The following is a 17,547-nucleotide window of genomic DNA, read 5'->3' on the forward strand; positions in this document are numbered from 1 at the left end:
AAAAAAAATCTTTTTTACGTATTATTTTACTTTTTACAGTGCGTTGACCCCGACGCCCCCCCACCACCGCCCGAACCGAAGCCGAACACTTCAAAAAGCAAACTAGAAGTACGAGCCAAAGAACCAGAGAGCCACAGCATAGAAGACTTAGGCGACATATCATCAGAGTTCAGCGTAGAAGTAGAAGAACTATCTGACCTCACCCTCGACCCTTCTAAGAAGAAGGGGAAATTTTACAAATTAGTCAAATCTATGAAGAATAGAAGGAAAAGTGTCCAAGTAGCAAAAAGTGCCGATAACCTAACTGATAGCAAAATGCCCGAAGAAAAACACGAGAGAAGAAAATCTTCTTTTAAATTCCATCGACGGTTTAGTCTCAGTAGAGGGAAGGAAGATTAGACATAATAAATCTAGACATAATATTAAAATCTATGGTTTACTTTTCCACTTTACAAATAATTACAGTAGATTCTAAAAAGTATATCGTGGTTTTACAATTTCGCAACAATATTTTTAAAAGTGAATTCTACGAAAATATTAGTCTAAGGCCTGTTACACACGCGGCGGTAAACTTTGGACGTTGAATTGTGGTAAAAATACTACAACTTTTTAAAAAAAATTTAAAGAAAATTTGGTCAGTACCTAAATCTATTTATGTCAGTTTACAGTTAACGCTTCTACTAAAAACTTAAAAAAAAAACAGAATGTACGACTTTAATTCAGCAGCGTTCAGCAGGCGTCACTAACTTTGATGTAAATTAGTTGACGTATATGAAATTGAGATTCTGAGAAATGTTATCCGGTGCCTACTGACAACCTTTCATGGATATCATATTAGATTCAGTTGCTTTGATGTTTATTTTAATATGTCATTAATAAAGACCAAATTAGTGAATAGACAAGCAGAGCTTTCGGTTGATGACAAATAATTGTAAACCAAAAGAACAGTCGCAAATCATGCACGTGTGTAATATGTCTAATTCATCTACTACTCGTACTTCGTATTGTAGATTTTCTCTCTGAATTAAAACTAATATGCTAACTTTCCATCAAATATGTGTCTGGAATATTGCGATTTATTTATAACCCATAATATCGCTTAATTTTCATTTTTATATTCGCATGTTTGACATATTTCTTATTAGATAAACAGTTACAAAAATTACAAAATTCAATACTTTTAACTCACACAATAAACTCAGTTACTTTTCACCTTTGCATGTGCATATAAAATTTTACATTTATTTGATTGAATTAAATTATTCCCGCAACATTTGGGTGTAAATAAAACTACTGTAACTGTAACATTAGGTGTATTAACTGTTTTAACTTACCATAATTTAGAGTTATTTATGGAAGATAAAAGCCATATATATTTGGCTTTATTATATCATACAAGCGAAATATCAATTGAAAAGCTTGGCTTTTATACAAAACACCTAATTTACGTGAAATGATGAAAAAATATCGGAAAATAGATAGAAGTGTAAAAAAACTGTTACTTTTAGATGATGCGCTTAGACATTTCTTCTTTACAATATACAATGTATTATTGTTTCAATCAAAAAAGTAATAGCTACATTCTGTTTAAGCCATACAGGAAAAATATATATAATTAAAGGCCACAATGTCTTCGTATGCCGTAGTATTTTAACTGAACTGAATGCAGTAATTTTTTTTATGTTTTTGCCAATTGTGAAAAAGTCTCATTACTTGTGAGAAAATGTTATAACAAATGTTTAAGAAGTAAAATAAGCGAACGAGAGATGTTGTTAGAGTTATTTAGATTATAATAAAAAAATCATAGAATAAGATGTTAAAGTAGCTTGGTTTACATAATTAGGCATTTTTATCATTCCAAATATATTGTTTTGGATGTTATCAAGATAAAGTACATATAACCCAATCTTGTCCCAATGTATTTAATAAAGTCTGAACAGGATTATTTGTGAGTAATAAATAGTTTAGTGGATTTATTATTTATTATCTTAAAATTTAAAAATCGCAAACATTTTTTTGTTTTTCTTTTTTAATATGTTATTGTTTCGTTGATAAATTTCTCTAAATATAGAAATCGTTTGCTTGGTGTTCATAAATCAAATGCATAATTAAAAAAGACTTGATTTTAAGTAAATCAAATGAAACCAATGTCATGAAGGGTCAAATGAGTCAAAATAGTAACTTTTTTTGACTTTTGCAAAATAACTACAACTAAATACTTAAACTTAAAGTAAATAAAAATATTTAAAATTAATATACATAAAGAATTGCTATTTTGAGCCAGGCATAAGTCGGATCACCAAATAAACGAATACGCATAAACCCATATGTCGGATTATTTCGTTGAAGGTGTAATGTTTTGGTGTTTTCCACTAAAAACCGACGAATCCAAGAGACAAGGCGAAGTAATTTGCAATTAAACATTGTAGATAGAGCCTCTTAGTTTCAGTTTTCGTGCTGCGTAGGTAGATGATTTATATTTGGATCTGGGTTGTCGTTTGAATGCGTCAGAAAATATCTAAATAAATTTACTGTATATATAAATCACGCGTTACTTTACGGAAGTTTTTTATGTACAGTGAATAATTGATTTATTTTGATATATATTTTGCTTCTGTTTAATAAGCGTTTTTACTATTTACGTCCTGCGTCCAAACATTTACAAGTTCCAACTTGAGACGGACGCAGGCAGTGTGTTCTTAACTTTATTTGGTAACTATCAAATATCAACTAATTATAATAAAACTTCTATCTTCGGAAGTCAGTTGGCCGTTGGCTGTAATTGTAATGTGTACAGGCGTTGGATGGGCGCGTATTTTGCAGTGGCGTTCACAAGGTTGTTAGCTTGTGTAGGCTGTTCTTCTTCTCAAAATCATTCGTAACGTGTCTTTTCTTGGTATGTTTATTTTTGTATCTATGAAGTGCAGACCACTGTTTGTGTGAGATATTGAAGGAGAGTTAGCAAAGTAGAAAAATATTAGAAACTAGCTGACGCCGCGACGCCGCCGCCGACGTTTCGCCCGCGTGGTTCCCGTTCCCGTAGGAATACGGGGATATAATATAGCCTATAGCCTTCCTCGATAAATGGGCTTTCTAACACTGAAAAAATTTTTGAAATCGGACCAGTAGTTCCTGAGATTAGCGCGTTCAATCAAACAAACAAACAAACAAACAAACTCTTCAGCTTTATAATATTAGTATAGATTTTTAATTGTCTTAGAAGTTTACTTTGTTTTCAACGAACTTCCACGCCACACGCATAATATTATAAAGAGGTAAAGTTTTTGGTGTTGTAGGATTTTGAAAATTCATGTACCATTAGAAACCCACGTTATTCGTGAGTGTTTTATATATCCCCATATTTTCACGAGAAAGGGCATCGGCTAGAAAATAATAATTTAATAATCATCATCATGATCATCATGTCAGCCGATGGACGTCCTCTGCAGAACATAATAGGCCTTTTGTAGGGACTTCCAAACATCACGATACTGAGCCGCCTGCATCCAGCGACTCGCTTGATGTCGTCAGTCCATCTGGTGGGGGGTCGACGAACACTGCGCTTTCTAGTGCGAGGTCGCCATTCCAGCACCTTGGGACCCCAACGGCCATCAACTATGTGCCAGCTTTTCGAACTATGTGCCCCACTTATTGCCATTTAGGCTTCGCGACACGTTGAGCTATGTCGGTGACTTTAGTTCTTCTGCGGATCTCCTCATCCAATCCGATCCAATCGATCATTTCTGATTCGATCACGCAGAGTTTAATTATGCATTTCTACTATTCTAACTCTAATAATCTAAATACTCACATAAAGCGTCTGTGCTTCATCATCATCATCATCATATCAGCCGATGGACGTCCACTGCAGGACTGCCTCCAGCGAATCTCTGCGACTCGCTTGATGTCGTCCGTCCACCTGGTGGGAGCCACCGGCCAACACTGCGCTTACTAGTGCGGGGTCGCCATTCCTCTTCGAACTATGTGCCCATTGCCACTTCAGCTTTGCAAGTTGCGAGTTGCGAAGCTGTGCCAATTTGACTTACTAAGGTAGAAGTATCCCTTAATCCATTTTTTTATATTAACTGTTATGACATTAATAACGACAGAGTGAGATTTTAAATAGTGTTACAATGTTCTCTAATTAATTATTATTAATAATAATAGTCATAAAATTTATTACACGGTAATTTATTTAATCTTTATTTATTATATTAAAATACTTACTAATTAAGTAGTGTATACTTTAATTTACGCTCTAGGTACCTAATGTTCTATGATAATAATATATAGCTAAATCACTTTTCAATATAAACTGCCCCTGTAGCCAAGTGGCATGACGAATATCTTTCTACGATCGAAAACCTGACCTCTGCCTCCGATTCCGGAGGGTGTGGGTTCGAATCCGGTCCGGGCCATGCACCTCCAACTTTTCAGTTGTGTGCATTTTAAGAAATTAAATATCACGTGTCTCAATCGGTGAAGGAAAACATCGTGAGGAAACCTGCATACCAGAGAATTATCTTAATTCTCTGCGTGTGTGAAGTCTGCCAATCCGCATTGGGCCAGCGTGGTGGACTATTGGCCTAACCCCTCTCATTCTGAGAGGAGACTCGAGCTCAGCAGTGAGCCAAATATGGGTTGATGACGATCGAAAACGCTTCGCAAACTAGAAAAATCTTTGGGAATGACAGATGATCACGTGACCTGTCCATAGCAAATGTCATTCCCATACATTTTTCTAGTTTTCGAAGCGTTTGCGATTGTAGAAAGAGAATCGACGTGCCACTTGGCTACATGAGATGTAGTTATAATTCTTCTCTACTGGACTAAGAATCTGTGATGGCCAGATCTTCGCTATTTTAAAAGCTGAAAGTTTGTCAACTCAAATTCCTATCATAGGTAACCAACCAAGCCAACTACAGCCAACAACCAACAACAATATGATTTTTCACAATAAGAGTACTATGTTACAATGTAAGCCTTAGAAGAATAAAGTAAATATTATGGCTTACCTTCAATCGTATACTGTTTATATAAATGCCGCGTGGTCAAATGACCGGGCGCCGTCTTTGAAGGTACATCTTATGTTTATTTATTACAACACAATGAACTAAGTATACATGGAAGTTTGGATCATGCTGGTTTTGTGTAGCAACAGGTTTCAAGGGTCCAGTTTATTGCTAGCATGCAACCAACGATATTATCTTGTCTTTGTACCAATGGCGGCGCAACTGGAAATATCACTATTTCTTTTATTGCGTTGGTTAGAAAGAGTTGGGACTGGGACAACTCCGACGACATTTTGTCTATTTCTCTCCACTTGGTCGTATGTTAGCACTACGGATCCTCAATTGTCACATTATAAAACATTTGATTTGTTGAAGGGTGGGTTTTGTCGATTCGATTTGTTTGTGGGATACGATTTCTCATGGTATACCGAGAAAAATATTAATTGGAAAATATAAAAAAAAAACACTTTAAACTTGGATGGTTTAGGGACTGGAACTTCCCAAGCCACTACGGTTCAAACTCCATAGTGCAACCGTACTTACCTATGGTAAAAGCATGAGCTGACAAAAGGGGTTGGTCCATTTCAGGTCCACTCTTATACCCCGTATCATTAAAATCTAAATAAGTGAATAAATCTAACTAAATAAAAAGAAATAAATAAAATTAAAACCCAAGTTTTTGAGTTTTAACAAGATAACAAGATTTAAAGCAACTATGACATGATAATTGACAGCAAACGTCAAATCGACAACTGCATTGAAAACGTCATCAATCCGCCATTATTACCCATATTAGTGTTGCATTTCTTGGGAGATAAACAATATTATTTCGAAAGAATTAAACTAAATTCGTAAATTTGTATAATCGAAAAATGGTTAAAAAAATATTTTCTTTTATTTCCTCCAGGGTACAATGGCTGATCCTGAGCTCCATACAAAAAACAAAAAAAAAACCGTCTCCCTTCAACTTTTATAAAATCTGTCTGATCTGGCTACTACATCTCAATCTTTATACGATTTTATCTAAAATATTAAGTCATTGTAGTATAGCAATGTGAACTAGAATGCTGTATAAGTCTAGTCAAACAATCTCGCACAATAAAGCAATGATTTTATTGCATGACAAGAAAAATAAAAATTCTAGGCCTGTAGCCTGTTACATATCATTCTCTTACTACAAACGCCAACGCTTCGAAAGCTACAAAATTAAGGGGATGACTTTCGTTGTTGATAAGTCATGCGATTTATTCATTTATTCATACGCTTTATTTGTATACCACAAAACAAGGAAACACACTAACCTAACGATAGAAACCAGCGTCTTTTTTTGTTATTATCGCTTCATAACGATCCCTTCCACGCAACCATAAGTTTAGGAAAATATTAGAGTATGTTTTGTTAATTGATAATGCTTGTTTGTACACTTTCATGCTTCAACTACTCATCCTTTTACATAATCATGAATTTTTTTAAACAAATTGTTCTTTGGATTATAGAAAATGACCTAAGGTCTGAAAGCACGAGGTCGTGGGATGGCAATTTCAATTTCAAATCTTTTTTTTTTTTAATATAGTCTTTATGATCTATATGTATACTAATAGTCGAAAGAGGTAAAGGTTGTGGTATTGTAGGGGATAATCTCTGGATCTACTGAACAGTTTATAAAATTACACTAGAAAGCCACGTTATTTGTGAGTGTCATAGGCTATATTTTATTCTCGTATTCTCACGGGGACGGGAAATACGCGGGTGAAACCGCAGGGCGACGTAAGTTTAGTAATATATAAAAATAAATATTACCGCAAATTAAATTAATATTATAGTGCTTACTACTATTTAGACGGCCTCCGTGGCGCAGTGGTATGCGCGTTGGATTTACAAAACGGAGGTCTTGGGTTCGATCCCCGGCTGGGCAGATTGAGATTTTCTTAATTGGTCCAGGTCTGGCAGTTGGGAGGCTTCGGCCGTGGCTAGTTACCACCCTACCGGCAAAGACGTACCGCCAAGCGATTTAGCGTTCCGGTATGATGCCGTGTAGAAACCGAAAGGGGTGTGGTTTTTCATCCTCCTCCTAACAAGTTAGCCCGATTCCATCTAAGACTACATCGTCACTTACCATGATTGTAGTCAAGGGCTAACTTGTAAAGAATAAAAAAAAAACTACTTTTACTTTTTTGTTAAGCTATCCACACTAAACAATTAATATTGTCTTACTTGATAGGCTGCATTTTGGCCGAGCCCAAATCTTTGTTTAGTTAACTGATTATATCTCTCGACTGGCTTTAATTTAGTTAAGTCCAGCCTACTCTACTTAATTTGTGTACTTTGAATTGTTGGATTTTTATAGCTGCAAAAACAACACTGAAATTAAAATTTTAACAAATATGAACTTTCGAAACACGCAAGTTCATTTAAGGCCATATCTACATTTACCATAAAGTTAGATTGTGGTCAAGCACTTAGGTATTCATATAAAAACAATAATTCTATCTTACTCAAAGGCTCCATGAAATTTCTAAGAAATGCTGAAATGTTTTTCGTTTGTACTTATTTCGTTACTTAGCGCATATAAAAATTTTAATAAAAAAAATTCAACCGACTTCAAACTCAAAAAATAACTTTAACTAAAAAGCAAAAAATAACATCCTACCTATGTGCTACCTTCTGATCAGTTTGAAGGCGGTGCCAAGCCAGCGATGTTTTAATTAAATACGTTTAAACTACAAAATTTCTGTGGTTATTCCAGAAACAGCTTTAATTAAAACACGACACTGGCTTGGCACCGCCTTCAAACTGATCAGAAGGTAGCACATAGGTAGGATGTTATTTTTTGCTTTTTAGTTAAAGTTATTTTTTGAGTTGGAAGTCGGTTGAATTTTTTTTATTAAAATTTTTATTTTTTTATTTTTAGTGTTAGCATACCCACTGCGTGTCACAACCTATCTAAGTGGAAAGTTCTTATCAATACAAAATTATCAAGTCCAAACACAAGGTAGCTACTGTGAGCCGTCGAGGAGTTCTCTTCAGTGTGCTTCGTCTTCATCACCAGACCCTTAATACAGTCGCAATCCATCTAGGTGGAAAGTTCTCATCAATACAAATTTATCAAGTCCAAACACAAGGTAGCTACTGTGAACCGTCGAGGAGTTCTCTTCACTGTCCCTCGTCTTCATCATCAGACCCTTAATACAGTCACAATCCATCTAGGTGGAAAGTTCTCATCAATACAAATTTATCAAGTCCAAACACAAGGTAGCTACTGTGAACCGTCGAGGAGTTCACTTCACTGTCCCTCGTCTTCATCATCAGACCCTTAATACAGTCACAATCCACCTAGGTGGTAAGTTCTCATCAATACAAATTTATCAATTCCAAACACAAGGTAGCTACTGTGAACCGTCGAGGAGTTCTCTTCACTGTCCCTCGTCTTCATCACCAGACCCTTAATACAGTCACAACCGATATAGGTGGAAAGTACTCATCAATACAAATTAATCGAGCCCAAACAAAAGGTGACTGCTGTAAATCCTTGACGAGTTCCATCGTCTGTGTTTCGGCTCCATCATCAGACCAACTCCAAACCTTCCTAAAGTTGTAGTGGTTTAAAATACCTTATGGAAACACTAACAAACGTACTAGCCGTCTCTACAACTTTCGAAAGTTCCCCTCAATTTCTCCAGGATGCCATCATCAGATCCTGACATGAAAAAAATGGGACCACCCTGGAAGTAAACCCTACAAAACAAAAAAAGAATTTTCAAAATCGGTCCACAATTGACGGAATTATCGCTGGACATACATAAAAAAAAAAAAAAAAAAACATACATACATACAGCCGAACGTAGAACCTCCTCCTTTTTGTTGGAAGTCGGTTAAAAATATTAATGGGATAGAGATTCTCGGAAATGTCTCGCAGTCATTTAGGTATTATGTAATAAAAAGCCGTTTACAAAAAAAGTACCTTACAATATAAATGCCCAGTAAATGGGTCTAGACAATTGATTTACTATTTTTTACGTTTATTGACCGAACACTGCATGAAAACGTGAAAACGTTCAGTCATTGAGGTGTTTTTTGTTCATCGTTTCCGTACTTTATTACTCTCAAGGTCCGGCTGTTACTTAAATAAAAACACTTTTCAGAATGTCGACTTTAAAATTTTCCCTAGAAAACAAATTAATGTAATTATCTCTAGTAAATTAACTGAATACCTAACTAACATACCTTATTTAAACATGTCGGAAGGTACGTTTACGATTTTTTACATGAGAACAATGTTGGATATGTTTTTTTTTTTGATTCAAATACCAGTGACGTAGCATGCCTTAGAGGGGCCCTGTATCAAAATTATTTGGGGGGTCCAATTGACGAGCGGCAAAGGCTTAAAAATCTCTATCACCATAAAGTACCTATCGTTTTTTTTACTTTTGTAATTTCTGGAGCTTTTTATTCCCGGGAAGCACCATTAAGTAATATTGTAGATTACCTATTTTTTACAAATTTTTGCTTTTACACGTAAGTGGCCCCTGCATTCCGGGGGCCCCGTATCATTGATACGGGGATATGGCGATAGCTACGCCCCTATCAAATACTTACTATATATTTTAAGTATATATTTTAAGTTTAAGTGTTTTTTATTAGAATGTGTGTCAAAGAAGAATTTGGCAACAGTAGATAAGAATTCTCAAAGTAATATGATTTTATTTTTAATTTTTCATTTTCAAGGTTAATGAAGTGTCTAAGGTGGATGTCGCCAATGATGATGGAGTACCCGATTTTCGTCGTATTTTTAACCCCTGACGCAAAAAGAGGCACTGTCTGAGTCTGTGGCAAAATAGCTCCCGAATGGATGAAGCGACTTCAATTTAGTTAGTTTTGTATTAAAGGTGATTTATTTGCGTGTGTTCTTGGACATATTTAATGAATATCGGTTGAGCCGTTTAAAAATTGTGGGGGGTGAAAGTGGGAAAGAATAACCGAATGTCTACAAATATACTCGACTGAGATCCCAAATGAAAGCGCTCTGAAAGAGAATATTTATGACTTGACGACGTAATTAATAATTTCATGACCTTCGTATTTAAAAATTTTCAATTTTATGTTATCAGCCCTACTATTATATAGGCTACTTTCTACAGGTCTAACAGTTTCGAAAGTTAAGGTTTTTTACAAAGTTTCCTCTTTATTTCGAATATATTTTTTATAATTCTCAATTAGTTTTTTAGGCTATTTGTAGAAAACCAAACTCATGTTTTGAGTTTTAGTAAATTGTTTACAACTTTCGCCGTGTTACCTAGATTAAAAAAAACATATGACCAAAATGTTGTTCCAAACTGAATTACCTAGCTGTTTGTGAGAGAATTACCAGAGTATTTCTGGGTGCAAACAAAATAAAAAATAACCTTAACCTAATAGCGTATAATTTTCCGCCATACTCGTATATCATTATAATCTAACCGTGTTTACTATCTTACGGTTACATATTACCTAACCTACCTAACACACGACGACCGACGATATGATTTTAATAAAGAGGTTTCTAAATTCAGGTCTGAGAGTCTGTAGGTGCAAGCAGCGCGATGAGGCAGGTGAAACCCATAAAAAAAACTTGACATCCGCATAAATACAAACATTTTTCATAATTTTGTATTTCAAGATTCAACACTAACAATTACGTAAATTGATATCATAATAGACTAATAATCGATATTTATCTTGTGTTTTTAGTTTTTGTGTTTTTAAAATATTTAAAGACGCCATTTTTCTTGAATAATATTCTGAATTCTTCTTAGGCGGCTTCGTCTCGTACTGACTCGAGAATGTACTCGTTTTTGAATTTGTATTTGGAATGGCTGCATCACTGCAGTGTTTCATACGCTCTATCTGCCTATTATTCTTTAATCTTTGCATTTAACGATCTGTTTTTGCCATAACAACAAAATGTATCCCATCTATTTATAAAACCTACAAATATGCTGATACGAGTAGGTTGTTGTGAGATGTTATGTTGAAGTAAAACATATTAACGCAACAAGTAAATCTGCATTGGAATTTCCTCGCGATGTAAGATTTATTAGATTAGACGAAGCCTTTTATTAGCTTGATGTTATCAATTGTATCTTTAGTTAAATACTGTGGTAATTTTCTATTGACCTGGTGTCTCGATTGCATTATCTAAGACATGGTTCTACATGGTCTATATTTTATATTTAAAATGTAGGTAATAATTATGAATACAGATTTAACTGTAACTTACTTTTCACGCCTTAACTGCTGTACTCATTTTGATGTTTTTTGTTTTGAAATAGATAAGATTTTTACTCAAAGTAACTAAAGTTGCCGTTTGTCTATCTGTTTACGTATAAAATGTTAGTATATATTTTTTAATTTCGCATTTAAATCATACAAAAATTGTCTTCTAGATCTTGTAAAAAATCTCGTTTCTATATCCCGATTGTACTCTTAATTGTGAAATATATCAAAAATGCATTTTCTATTCATTGTTCTTGTTCTTGTCATTGTCTTACAGATAGTAATATTATGTAAATGTATAATTTTGTTCTAAGCTGATACGTTGACTCTGTGCCTTCTATACTTTACTTACTCGTATCTTAAAATACGTATCAATAACAAAATAAGTTATTATTAATATAGTTTAACTACTTCAGGATGTCTGTTTCGCTTGGAGTGTAATGGAAAGATAGACAGACAAGCGTTTGACAGTAGACAGGCGACAAATAGCGCATAATGGGGAGTTGACTCATATCAAATTTGAAATAGAGTTTGGATAATGAAAGTAGATACCGAAATCGCCCGACAAATTCAATTAATATATACTAATCTATTAATCTTTATTAAAAAAACGTATATTTGTGATAACATTACTACATATTGGAAAAAAATCAAATTGCAATTATCAAACTTGATTTTGTTTTAAATTTGCTCGTCGATTTTAGTCTCTACTTTCATTATCCAAACTTCTAGTGACTGGAATCGCCCGTAACAATTATTTAGTTTATCGTTTAGTACATCAAGTAACACTGTGACGTCACAAAATGGACGACAGCGTTTTTGACATTTGGAAAATATGATGATTTTTTAATTAAGTTTTATAAGAAATACTTAACTTTTATTAATTAATATCGATATATTTTAGACCCTTATTCCATATACTATGCGAAATTATTATTGTTTATATTTATATGAGTCAAGTACCCTATTTAAAAAAATATATCATCTACCCTTTGTCGTGATTTTAATAATGTTTTACCTGCGTCGGTTCCAGTTTTGGCCACAGGGTCAAATAATTTTTTGGCATTCAGTATCAAACGTGCTCGTCATCTTACTACTAGGTATTTCCAAAGCCAATCGGACGTCCTGAAATAGATTTACTGTAACTCTTACAATGTTTCATAACATATCTATATTAATTACAGTTTCATGTGTAAATTTTTGGAAGTATGAATACCTACCTTTGAAAGTCTTTGTATAAAAAACTTATTTAGATATCTCGCCTCCTTCACACTCTTCCTTATGTGGCTTCAAATATTTTTGAAATATTTATAAGTAGTAGGTAATAAAAATTATCCTTAGTGATATATATTAATTTGTTTCTTTGTTTCGCTTTAACAGCTAAAACCATCGATATAAATCGTTAGATGGGCTCCTCCATACTAAAGAACGCACAATTTTATGTCGCTACTAAGATAAGATGTGCACGCACATCTTGTCTTAGGAGTAAAAACACAAACCAAAACATGAATAAAGAGAAATGTATTACGAGTGATGACGTACTCAATGTGCGAAACCAATGACAATTCCGCGACGCTTTGAGGCCCATCTAACGATCTACGATCGATGGCTAAAACACACATTTTTTTATAATGGAAAGCTAAGTCTTTTGCGCGTGTTATATTAGGCTATATTTTTATCCTCTTACATATACCAAACTATCACATTGAATGTTTAATATAAAATCTACTAAACTGCCATTTTTTGAATGTATGCAGATAAAAAATACAGCTCTGATGTTATAAATAATATTGCTCTGTAGATAAAAAATGAATGGAGATTACACAAATAAAATGGTCGTGACCGAGTTCTGTATTTAGTTAGAATAAACAGTAGCTCAGACATAATGATCCTTAAAACACATAACAATACAATATATCCACGTGTAAGTATCAAGACAAATACATATTATTAAAACCTGTGTAGGCGGAATTATTATTTGCGTTGTACGTGATTGATTATTATTAATTTTTATTCATTTATTATGTATGATTTACCGCGATAATAAATTATAATAATAATGCAGGAATACCAACCTACCTTACACACGTTGTTCTATTATCATGGAAAGAATTTCTGACATAAAAGTTCGACTGTCGGGGATTTTCAAAATTTTCAATTGTACTTAACATGTTGAAGTCTTTTGATTAAAACTTCGTTTATTTATAAACTAGCGGACGCCCGCGACTCTATCTGCGTGAAAGTAACAAGCATCCAAATAAACATCCTAACAGACATCCGTACAAACTTTCGCGTTTATAATATTAGTAGGACGTCGACAAATAGCTAATAAATGTAAAAGTTAGCGATCAATAAGTGAAGATTTTGACAATATTCAGGCAACTGGAGTTTCATCCGAACACGTAGAGAATTTTTCTGTCGACAATCGAACGGCAGAATAGTTCTTATCGTGTATTGTCAGCCACTGACGATCAAGTAAGCTTACATGCCTGCAGGCAACCCTTTGACAGCCGATAAAACTGATCGTATGTTTGTCGCAATCGGCATAATGTCATGGACATACTTGATCGTCAGTGGCTGATTTATGGAGTCTTTATTCGTAAGCTTATTTCCAGAAAGCCGTGGTATACGTATAGAACCGTTGCTTCAACAACCCTTATTATTATGATTTTTCTTAAAATTCTTTCTAAGGAGGTGCTGGTTTTCTATAGTTAATGCTAACATTTCTATACTTAATGCTAATTTTCTTGTATAATTAAGTAGTCGTAAGTATTGAATTAAGTAAGTATTACCAGGAGTTGTGTGTTAGACAAAATGTTTATTGTCGTGTTAACATGTTCGATTTGTTGATAAAGTTAGCAGACAAATATATTATTATTATTACAATTGTATTTGTTGTTTTATTTAAAACAATTTTCATGACCTAGATATCTATACTAATATTATAAAGCTAAAGAGTTTGTTTGATGGAACGATGGAACTAAAATTCTTTTAGTGTTAGATAGCCCATATATCGAGGAAGGCTATAGGCTATATATTATCTCCGTATACCTACGGGAACCGGAACCACGCGGCGTCAGCTAGTATTTTAATAACCAAAGGGATATGGAGTACACAAACAGGGTGTTTGGGAGTATTCCCACGCTAGGGTTATATTTTTTAAGTAAAATTTATTGTCTAATTTGTCGAAGGAACATGTGTTCTAAAATTAATACTTTTTTGATTTTGTCTGCCAATCCGCAATGGGTCAGCGTGGACTATTGTGGACTATTGTGTGGCCTAACCACTCTCATTCTGAGAGGAGACTCAAGCTCAGCAGTGAGCTGAATATGGGTTAATAATGCTGATGAATGAATGATGAATATACGCAAAAGTTAGTGAACAGGCCGGCAGGGTCCGAGAAAAGCTATGACAGAGGACATGATGCAATTATTCCTTCCTTCCATATGTTACGCTCCAATCAATAACCCTTCGAAAAATTTGATTAAAGATTTATTTAAAAGAACTTTAAAGGTCTTTAGTCTCTAATGTCTAAAGTCTAAGATAGTCTAATGAGTCTCTAATAGTCTGGTAACTGAACATTCTTCATGATATCCTTTACAAAATATCAAATTACGTATTATAATTGGACAACTGAGGATCTAAAGGTTTGATATTTGCTACTCGTACCTTCCAAAACTACCACTCCAACTCCATAATAAGCTTACTTAGGATATGGTAGAAACATTGGATGACAAATTTACTAAAATTGGGTAAGTACCTACCAGTAGCGAAGTATAGAATTTTGACGAAGGTAAGCTGTCCTAAAGAAAAGGAAATTCATAGGTATTGCATGCTACATGCTGCGGTTTTATCATACATTACAAATATGATACTATGTATGTAGAGATTTTTGAAAGGTAACCCGGCGATAATTGGCATGTGTCAAAGTGCACATGGTTTTTAACTAGGGTATGCACTACAGCTATAAATGTAAAAAATGGAAAATTCCTCTTCCAATACAGGTACCTAATGAATTCTCAGGGTATGCATTGTGTTTATGCATCTATGAAGTGCACGCCACAGGGTACTATGTCTGGAAATCGCACTTTCGATCCAGACTAACTGCCTACTATGTTTAAGTTAGATTATTGTGATTGATACATGTTTATGTTGAGATGGTGTTTGTAGCTCAAAAGTTTTATTGCATGAGATTAGATAACGTACCAGAGTATGTAAAGGTGCATAGTTTCAATGATGTTAAATACTGTTAGATGTGTTAGTAGGTCATGAAAAATGAGGCGCTCAAAAGAAGAAATTTCCACATCTCAATGTTAGTTGTGGTCAACAACGAACGGTATTTAAACAAAATAATACCTAAATATCGTCTACAATGACAAGTTGTATGTTCAGGAAGTGTAAAAACTATATATACATAAATATATAATGGAATTAAAAACAAAATTGTGCATGTGTGCGCTCAGTGTTGTTAGCCTATTATTTGGATCACTTTTTGCGGTGATATTGTAGGGACGTAGCCGATCTATAGTATAAAATAATCATTGCTTAGCTTGGTACTAAAATACTCGTGTATCTATTAAAAAATGCACTAGTGTTTTAACCCCTATTCTGGAGCTGATTCTTAGTGGTACGTTTTACCAAACCAGTGTGGTTAGCTATCCCTTATTATCTTACTATTGAAAGTTGGAGTGAAATTGTACTTGTTACAAATCCCCAAATCTCGCGGAAACCTTGGACTTTTCCGGGATTAAAAGAATCCTATGTTCTGCTCAAAAGTCCAAATCGTCTCTGTACCAAATTTCATCCAAATCTGTTAAGTGGTATGGCTGTGGAAAGGTAACAGACAGACAGACAGACTTACTTTCGCTTTTATAAAATTAGTATAGCCACGATAAATGGGCTGTCTAAAACTGAAAGAATTTTTCAAATCGGACCAGTAGTTCCTGAGATTAGCGCGTTCAATCCAACAAACAAACAAACTCTTCAGCTTTATATATTAGTATAGAGTATAGAAGTATAGAAGATAACGTAGGTATTGTTTTCGGACTATAAATAATTTAATTAGCTTTCAACGAGTGCCTTCGTCACCGAATACAATAATAAACACTTTTTTTTTGAAAACCGGATTAGGTTACCGGTTAGAGATCAGGAAACGCACCTACTTCTATTTTTTATGTAGACAAATCAGGTACAGACACTTCTATTCACGTATTACTTTAAATATATCTCAATTATTGCGGTCGTAAGCCATGCATTTTTCCTATACAGCCTCTTGACTTAGATATAACGTCTTTCTCCGTTGATACAATGATCGATTGCAGTTTAGTTCTTAGGTGCCGACAGATCATAATAGTGCTAGTATCCGAACGCAGCGCGTTGCTGTCAGTTTTCCCGCCGATATACTTCGTTCTATTTTTGAAATTCGGAGTGTTACTTTTTTAAGGATTTACTTTTTTATTTGTATGAAAATAAGGTAAGGGTTCCTGTGTTTCAGTTATTTTTTATACATACCAATCAATTAGCATATTGTTAGGATAGAATTATAAATTGGTGCATATTAAATACTTTATTGTAAAATTAAAGTTTTGTGGTTTTCACATCTGCTATAATTTCCATTAAATCAGCAAAATGATTTCAGATGTAAAACTATAATTATTAATTGATTATTTGTAATTTGTTCTGAAAATAATATCTATATGCAAATTTGTAAATCTAACAAAAGCTAAATGTATACATAGGTATATCTACCCCTTTAGTGCACCTATCAGAGGATTGCTAGAAATAATAAAAATATTTTTTTTTTAATACAATGTATTGTCGACTAGAGGCCATATTATTAAGTCATGTTGTCTTGAAAATCGAATTTTTATTTTATTGGTTAAAAAACAGGTAAGGAAACAAAACTAAACTTGTTAGAAATATATTATAATACTAGCAGATGCCTGAAACTTTGTACGCGTGAAATACTGTATTTCACGAATGCCACGGGTACCATGAATTTTTCTGGGATTAAAAGTAGCCTGTAAGTTGCTCAATACCTTCTCTATCTTCCAGTGAAAGTCCAATTAAAATCGGTCCATCCATTACAAAGATTAGTCCGGACTAACATACAGACGATTGGGTTTTAATATCCAAACAACTATTCGTTTATAAGTACATCTGAGAAAATATAGTTATTTGGTAATCACAGAGAGTCATTACAATTTAATATGATCATTAATATGATGATAATGATCCTTGAATGTCTTGTCTTTAAAAAAAAAAACATTTTTTTATTTACTAG

The 17,547-nt window shown here is 34.0% G+C and overlaps 2 protein-coding genes across 3 annotated transcripts in view; both read left to right on the forward strand.

The window, feature by feature from the left end:
- LOC112058489 (START domain-containing protein 10-like) overlaps window positions 1–14,155 on the forward strand; it is a 51,044-nt gene extending 36,889 nt beyond the window's left edge. The window contains exon 6 of the mRNA XM_052883365.1: window positions 40–14,155. Within this exon, the coding sequence (XP_052739325.1) occupies window positions 40–399 (360 nt within the window). The 3' untranslated portion in view covers window positions 400–14,155. The remainder of the gene's footprint in view (window positions 1–39) is intronic.
- Window positions 14,156–16,602: 2,447 nt separating this feature from the next.
- Window positions 16,603–17,547, forward strand: part of LOC112058487 (uncharacterized) — a 47,194-nt gene continuing 46,249 nt past the window's right edge. For both annotated transcript variants that reach the window (XM_052883494.1, XM_024099354.2), the window contains exon 1: window positions 16,603–16,737. The gene's annotated coding sequence lies outside the window, so the exon portion shown is untranslated. The remainder of the gene's footprint in view (window positions 16,738–17,547) is intronic.

This window comes from Bicyclus anynana, chromosome 9 (assembly GCF_947172395.1).
Source record: "Bicyclus anynana chromosome 9, ilBicAnyn1.1, whole genome shotgun sequence".
Classification (NCBI taxonomy): Eukaryota; Metazoa; Arthropoda; class Insecta; order Lepidoptera; family Nymphalidae; genus Bicyclus; species Bicyclus anynana.